Genomic DNA, 8,710 nt, shown 5'->3' on the forward strand with positions numbered 1-8,710 from the left:
AGCTTTGGTTTATGACCGAAAGAACAAGATCACGGGTACAAGCGGTCGAAATGAGTTTCCTCCGCCGGGTGGCGGGTCTCTCCCTTAGAGATAGGGTGAGAAGCTCGGTCATCCGGGGGGAGCTCAAAGTAAAGCCGCTGCTCCTCCACATGGAGAGGAGCCAGATGAGGTGGTTCGGGCATCTGATCAGAATGCCACCCGAACGCCTCCCTAGGGAGGTGTTTCGGGCACGTCCGACCGGTAGGAGGCCACGGGGAAGACCCAGGACACGTTGGGAAGGCCTCGGGATCCCCCGGGAGGAGCTGGACGAAGTGGCTGGGGAGAGGGAAGTCTGGGCTTCCCTGCTTAAGCTGCTGCCCCCGCGGCCCGACCTCGGATAAGCGGAAGAAGATGGATGGATGGATTATCGTTATGAAGTAATCGTTACATTCCTAATAATAGCCTTTTTTGTTTGCGTCCCGGAGCTTCGGCCATTTTTGCCGGTCCAGTCGGCTGAATGGTACGTGTCACTTTTTGTCAAGTCTGAATCTAGTGGTTGGAGCAGGGGTCACCAACGCGGTGCCCGCGGGCACCAGGTAGCCCGTAAGGACCAGATGAGTAGCCCGCCGGCCTGTTCTAAAAATAGCTCAAATAGCAGCACTTACCAGTGAGCTACCTCTATTTTTTAAATTGTATTTATTTACTAGCAAGTTGGTCTCGCTTTGCCCGACATTTTTAATTCTAAGAGAGACAAAACTCAAATAGAATTTGAAAATCCAAGAAAATATTTTAAAGACTTGGTCTTCACTTGTTTAAATAAATTCATTAATTTTTTTATTTTGCTTCTTATAACTTTCAGAAAGACAATTTTACAGAAAAAATACAACCTTAAAAATTATTTTAGGATTTTTAAACACATATACCTTTTGACCTTTTAAATTCCTTCCTCTTCTTTCCTGACAATTTAAATCAATGTTCAAGTAAATTTATTTTTTTTATTGTAAAGAATAATAAATACATTTTAATTTAATTCTTCATTTTAGCTTCTGTTTTTTCGACGAAGAATATTTGTGAAATATTTCTTCAAACTTATTATGATTAAAATTCAAAAAAATTATCCTGGCTAATCTGTAGAATCAAATTTAAATCTTATTTCAAAGTCTTTTGAATTTCTTTTAAAATTTTTGTCCTGGAAAATCTAGAAGAAATAACGATTTATCTTTGTTAGAAATATAGCTTGGTCCAATTTGTTATATATTCTAACAAAGTGCAGATTGGATTTTAACCTATTTAAAACATGTCATCAAAATTATAAAATTAATCTTAATCAGGAAAAATTACTAATGATGTTCCATAAATTCTTTTTTAATTTTTTCAAAAAGATTCGAATTAGCTAGTTTTTCTCTTTTTCTTTTTTCGGTTGAATTTTAAAGAGTCGAAATTGAAGATAAACTATGTTTCAAAATGTAATTGTCATTTTTTTCGTGTTTTCTCCTCTTTTAAATCGTTGAATTAAGTGTAAACATCATTAATTATTAATAATTATATAGAGTTAAAGGTAAATTGAGCAAATTGGCTATTTCTGGCAATTTATTTGTGTATCAAACTGGTAGCCCTTCGCGTTAATCACTACCCAAGAAGTAGCTCTTGCTTTCAAAAAGGTTGGTGACCCCTGGGTTAGAGCAGGCCTGGGCAATTAGTTTGACTCGGGGGGCCAAATTTAGAGAAAAAAATGTGTCTGGGGGCAGGCATATCTATTTTTAGGATCACTAGTACAAAACCTCACAATAATGTCGAATTGAATGCCAAAAAACGTTATGACAGACTGCCTTAAAAAACGGAATGGAATTTTAAATTTTTCTATGAACGATAAAACACTGAATATTGACACAATATGAACGTCACACCCCCTCTCGACCGACATATTTTACAATCAAGTGAACACAACAAAACTGCAACAAACACAGCGAAATATGAACCCGAAGGGTTAAAAAAAAAAACACCTACAATCTGATGTATCTGATATATCACTAAGTTTTACAACTTTGTTGTAAAGTTTTACAACTTTGTTGTAAAACTCTCCCGATTGAAACACTCTGTGGAAACGCTTCCCACCCACACTGCTTAGTGCAGGGGTGTCCAAAGTGCGGCCCGGGGGCCATTTGCGGCCCGCAGCTAATTGTTTACCGGCCCGCCACACATTCTGCAAAAATTGCAAAATTGATAATATTGCAAAAATTTAAAAAAAAAGTGGAATGAGGTGAAATCTAACAAGAAAAAGTTGCAATGTTGACACAAAGCTGCCATGCAGGCTGTTTTTTTTTCTTTTGTCTTTGTTTATTTTATTTTTTTTGCCATTGCTAAAAAAAAAAAAAAAAGACTAAAAATCTATGTTATAATGAATTATTACTTAAAAAATATCACTTTAAAATGTTTTATGTGGAAAAAATATTGCATATATTGTGTGGTTGCCATAAAAAAACATCAGTTTGATTTTGACAAAGGAGCATAATACAAACAAAATAATAGTTCAAACGTAAAATCAACAGATATATCGGAAGTTGATCTCGTAATTTAAGTGTTAAAAGTAATAAAAACAAACTAATACAAATGTATCACTTTATGAGTGGGGGACCTTTTGGATCCCAAATATATTTAGTAGGATTTTATTTAACTTTTCACTGTAATTACTCAAAAATATTAAAGAATTAAAATCAATGGTGTCCTGCATTATTGATCTTTTAGGGCTCTAATTACTAAATACTGCATATTTCAGTTTTACTATAAAAAACAAAGTTGTCTTTGACAGAAAAGGCATAAAACCTGTTGGGTTTTTTTTACTTTATATCAACCTGAAGTTGATAGAGATTTACTGTAAGCGTTAAATAAAAAATAATAATAATTTGACTTATTTTTAACATTTTAATGACTGAGACCCTTTATGGTCCCCGGAAGCCCTAAAGGTTAAAAAAAAAAAAAAATCCATATATTTTGTTAAGGTTTGAAAATGAAAAATATCAAAATGGCCCCCGCATGCTTACATTTTTCCGTTTGTGGCCCTCAGTGGAAAAAGTTTGGACACCCCTGGCTTAGTGCCTCGTCTGAGCTGCTATGACTTCGGTTACCATAGTAACTAATGTTGCGTCGGACCAGTTCTTCCTCCCAGGGAATCTAAGTTACTGGTCAATCCCAAGTTCTTTCGATGACATATATGCTGAGTAAGGACCATCAAGACAGAATTGGAATATTTTCAAGTTTTACTAAAGCTTTAGGAGATCAGTTTAACCAATACATTCATATCGGCTACTCTAGTTGATCTGACATTCAAACGTAAAAGCCAACTTCTTTCACACAAAGAAAGCCCCCCTCCCTCTCGCCCTTGCAACACTGATAAGGAAGATTTTGGTGTTTAATTTCACATTCCTGATGGTTTAAGACACTAAACAGACAATCTGAAGACAAAGAGAGACTGGTAGAATATACAAAGGAAAAGTACTAGTTACTCTAAACATGGCTATGTAAAAAGAAATAACTCTTAAACATATATGCATCCTCCACACTAATTAGATTACCATAAGTAACTTGTATATCATGCAAAAGTGTGTATGCTTCACTGATGACCGTATTTGGCGAACATCGTTTTGGCCTACTCATTTCGGCGGTTCTTGAACTCACCACAGTGTGGACCATGACGCAGCAGTTTGTTTACATGTAAAATATTCCACTCCTTTGTCTCGTTTTGTCCACCAAACGTTTTATACTGTGTGCGAATGCACAAAGGTGAGCTTTGTTGATGTTGTTGACTTGTTGGAGTGCTAATCAGGCATATTTGGTCAGTGCACGACTGCAAGCTAATCAATGCTAACATGCTATTTAGTAAATTTACTAATGTTTTTTAATGTAAAAATGTGTAGAATATTACATTTCAACATATCTGTCAACAAAGATTTGCTTGAGCCTGCGACACAGTCATTTTGATAGTAGGCTATTATTATAGCTAGACACTTGCATCATGTGTTGCCTTCATTATAACACTTATATACGGCTTTTCATTTTTTGCGGCTCCAGATAGACTTGTTTTTTGTATTTTTGGTCATATAACAGTGTTTCCCATAAACTGCCAAGATACCTGTGGCGGTGGGGGCGTGGCTATGGGCGTGGCCACCATGACATCATCAAGTAATTTGCATAATTTACTACAATGATATGATTTTCTCTAAAAAGGCTCAAAAAATGTATACTTACTAATTAATAACAGTTTTGTTTTAAACATCCATCCATCCATCCATTTTACAATATAATTACAACACTTTGTGTACATATTTATATACAGATTTGAACAATAAGTTATTCACTGAAATATATTTATTAATTGTGGTTCAAAAAATATATCATATAAAAGCTAAAATGTCTCTTAAAGCTCTGCCCCTTTAATTAGCGCATACTAAATAATTTAACTTTCGCCTACTACTACAAGCATATTATTTACCAGCAACATAAAGTGAAACAGAGGCAGAGGTGTCCTGCCACAGGCAGTAACAAATAAACAGAAAACAGTAGTGGTGGTAGATAGACACAGAGCTTCATCACTGAACAAAGAGCTCCAAAAATCTTGATCCTACACTTCTCTTTTGTAAAGTAAATGTGAACAGCCTATATGGGCATCTACATCAACTATATGATTTGCTTGAGAAGCTTGACAGGACACAAAAAAAAAAAAAATTTCCATAAAAATAAAAATTAAAAAAATAAATATTTTAAAAACATATTTTTGTTGTTGTTGTTTTGGCGGCCTTAATTCTTTCGTGGCGGGCCGCCACAAATAAATGAATGTGTGGGAAACACTGTATAAGGCTCTTTCAATGTTTTGGGTTGCCAACCCCTGTTTTATGTGTATTATTAAGTACATGAGTGTGAGGTTTTTTTGGACTTTTTTCTTTGGGTTCCACACCGACCCTCCTCGCCACTCCGCACCCACCGCAATCATCTTCGCCCCCTCGCATCCTTCCCCGTGGCTTCCCGCCGCTCCTTTTTTTTTTTTTAATTTCCCACCTGTCTTATTTCCTCCCCCCTGCGTCAGATGAAGGAGCTGGTGGTCTCCATGGCTCAGAAGTTGGAGGAGCTGGAGTTCGGCGGTCAGGAGGCGTGACGCAAATATCGTGCACCTTCCTCCATGCCCCCGTCCAAACAAAGACAGTCTGGCCCCGCCCCGGCTCGCTCCTCGCCATCAATCACCCTGTCAGCAAAAGCGGGAGGGGGGGGGGGGGGGGAACGCTTATGTCAGCACATTACCGCTTCGATCGATTTTACTTGTCTTTGTCACGTTTCTTCTTAAATCCTACGAATAAAATTATGTTTTTAAACCAAGTGGGTTATATTTGTGTAATCTCTTCAATTAGCAACATCCGGGGGAGGGATTTAGGAGTCAAAAGCGGCGCGTTTGAAGGCTTTAAGGTCATGGCGGGCGATTACAGGCGCTAAGCACGTTTGTTTACCAACTGCCCTCTAATGTGCCTAGCAACACTTTCTACCACGGCGGCGGGAAATAAAAAGCCCCCTCGCCGCACCCGACCCCGGCTCTCCTCCTCCTCCCTCCACGAGGTTTCATCAGCCTCTTCTTGCTTCATCAACAACAACCGCGTCCAACCAGCACGCCGTATCCGAGGAGCCGTCACGATGGCAACAGGGAGCACGTGCTAAAACGGATGCCTGTTGCCACACACACACACACACAGGGGGAGGAGCTAACAGCTAATCGGGGTGTGTGATGATGTCCTCCACCCCCTCCCTTCCTGGAAACAACAAGCAAACCACATGTTTTTGTTGTTGGCAGATGTTCAGCTCACATTCATACGTTTATCTCCACCTGTGACCCCTGAGGTCACACACGTGCACTTTCTCCAGGTGTGTGAGAAAACACACTTCAAGGCTGAGTGAGACGTTGTGCGCGCGGGAGGTGAGCGAGTCACCACATGACCTCACAGGCTTGATACATTTTAAAACCCATTTCACCGCTCGCCGCCTTTATTGCAGCAGTCGTGGTCTCGGCCAATGGGGCGGCGCCGTTAAAAAAATCAAATAAGAGGCGCTCCCCACTCACCGGTGTGGTGCACAAAGGATGAATAACGCAGTCGAAGCCGCCGCCCATGAGGAAGCAATGTTGCCATGGAGGCAATGAAGCCTCCGAGGCGGCCGCCAGCCAATGGGAGCGCTCGCTGCCCGGGTGCAGCCGGCCAATGGGGGAGCGGGCTGTTGCCACAGACACCGGCGCCTGATTGGCTGAGAGTGGCTCTTTGATGACATTTCTGTTCTTGTTTTTTCCCTTTTTTGGGGCGGGGGTCGGGAGAGGAGAGGAGAAAAAAACATGTTGAGCAACTTGGGAAGTAACTTTAAAATATGTGTTTATGAGTGCAGTACGTCATATTTAGGGGGAGGATTTTCATTAGGATTTTTTTCTAAGTTTTTGACGTATCTTTTTCTTCAATTTTTTTTGTTTGTGGGCTTTTTGTTAAAGTATTTGTATAGTTTTTATTGAAAAATATTTTTTTTGTTTTTACGAAGTATTTTTATTTAGTTGTTTTTTTGGTAGAAAAATCATATTGAGTTTTTATGAAGTATTTGTTGTCTCTAATCATTTCATTATTTGTTGGCTTTTTGATGAAATAAAGTATTTGTATTGTTTCTTACGTATTTATTTTGTTTTTGTTAAATAATTTTTAGTTTTTTTGAAGTGTTTTTGTTTTTTGTTGTACAAAAATCATATTGAGTTTATTATGCCCATCCATCCATTTTCTACCGCTTGTCCCATTTGAAGTATTTGTTTTCTCTAATAATTTCATTATTTGTTGGTTTTTTGATTAAATAAAGTATTTGTATTGTTTCTTACGTATTTGGTTTGTTTAGTTTTTGTGAAGTGTTTTTATTTTATTATTTTTTGTAGAAAAATCATATTTAGTTTTTATGCCCATCCATCCATTTGCTACCGCTTGTCCCTTTTGAAGTATTTGTTTTCTCTAATAATTTCATTATTTGTTGGCTTTTTGATGAAATAAAGTATTTGTATTGTTTCTTACATATTTGGTTTGTTTAGTTTTTGTGAAGTGTTTTTATTTTATTATTTTTTTGTAAAAAAATCATATTTTGTTTTTATGAAGTATTTGTTTTTTGTAAAAATGTCATTATTTGTGGGCTTTTTGATGACACAATATTTGTATTATGTGTTTGGGTTGTCTAATTTTGTCAAATCATTTTTAGCTTTTATGAAGTGTTTTTAATTTGTTTTTTGGTTGAAATATCTGATTTGTGTGAAGAATTTGTATTTTCTATTAATTTTATTACTTGTGGGATTTTGATTGGAAATTATTTTTTTTGTGTTTTGGTTTTGTAAAAAAATATTTTAATTATGAAATATTTGTATTTTAATATTTGGGTTTTTAGTATAACTATAATTTGGGGTTTATTTTTATTTATTCGTAGTTTTTTGTGAAGTATTTTTTATTTAATTATTTGTGGGGGTTTTAAAGTAGAAAATAAGTTTTTGTTTTAGTTTTCATTTTATTTTTATTCGTTATTTGCAGGGGGTTTTGTTGAAAAATCGTACTTGGTTTTGGTGAAATATTGGAATTTATATGTTTTTTATAACAAAAAAATTTTTTTTTAAGTATTTGTATTTTTGGATGTGTTTTATTAATCAAATATATATATATATTTTATTATATATTTTTATAACTAAAATATATATTTTTGGAAATTTTTTAGTGGTGACTTAAAGATATTTTTTCAATTAAATATACATTTTACTGGAGTGTGTTTGGGTTTTTGTCAGTAAAAGCATTTAGGCCATCATAATTGTAATAATTTACTATATAAAAGTATATTCCCCCCCCCCTTCTTTCCAGAATTAGTACAAAAAGCCACACCCCACTAGCTGCTGTATTTTCTACACTGTATGTGTACGGCCTTTACAAAGATACTTCATCATTAATAAACATTTAAATAGTTTTTAATACATGTCTATCGTCCTGGCAACCATAAAGAATGTTCCTGAATGGCTCAGTGGGTGTTCCATGATCCTCACTTGTTGTCAAATTTTGTTGTTGTTTTACTGTTTCAAACAAGTCAATTCTGCAACAAGCCAGATGTGTTCACTAATCGTCTTTGTGTGTGTGTGTGTGTGTGTGTGTGTGTGTGTGTGTGTGTGTGTGTGTGTGTGTGTGTGTGTGTGTGTGTGTGTGTGTGTGTGTGTGTGTGTTTAATGCAATAGAAAAGCTTGGCACTCGTTGAAAATAACCCAAATCCTCTCAGAGTGCTCAAAGCCTTCATTAAAAACATCTGTTTGTCTATTTAACCCCAACAAAGAAATGTTTTGATTTTCTTCACCTATTTGTTTAACACTCAAAGCAATACGTTTTTCAAAATAGTATTTTAATAGCTTGTGTTGCGTTTTTCTGCTTGTTCCGTCTTCTTATTCTCTGGCAGAGCAGGTGTTGCGACGATTAATCGATTAGAAAAAAAGCTTGGATTTATGTTCCGTTGCTTCGATTAATCGTTTGAGTGCAACTTAAATTTTTTTTATAAAATCCAGACCGCATTGAAGAAGAAGGCGGAAAAAGGCTAAATGGAAGGTAGTAAAAAAAAAGTAAAGTGAATGTAATTAAAAGGTAAAAAAAATAAGGTAATTAGAAGGTAAATAAAAAGTATTAGAAGGATTTTAGAAGGTAAAAAAAATTAA

At 36.3% G+C, this 8,710-nt stretch overlaps 1 protein-coding gene across 1 annotated transcript in view; it reads left to right on the forward strand.

Annotated features, from left to right (window-relative positions):
- The window catches only part of mis18a (MIS18 kinetochore protein A), a 22,705-nt gene extending 17,468 nt beyond the window's left edge, over positions 1-5,237 (forward strand). Inside the window, exon 5 of the mRNA XM_062046762.1 lies at positions 5,060-5,237. Within this exon, the coding sequence (XP_061902746.1) occupies positions 5,060-5,128 (69 nt within the window). The 3' untranslated portion in view covers positions 5,129-5,237. The remainder of the gene's footprint in view (positions 1-5,059) is intronic.
- Positions 5,238-8,710: the final 3,473 nt, after the last annotated feature.

This window comes from Entelurus aequoreus, linkage group LG05 (genome assembly GCF_033978785.1).
Source record: "Entelurus aequoreus isolate RoL-2023_Sb linkage group LG05, RoL_Eaeq_v1.1, whole genome shotgun sequence".
Taxonomy (NCBI): Eukaryota; Metazoa; Chordata; class Actinopteri; order Syngnathiformes; family Syngnathidae; genus Entelurus; species Entelurus aequoreus.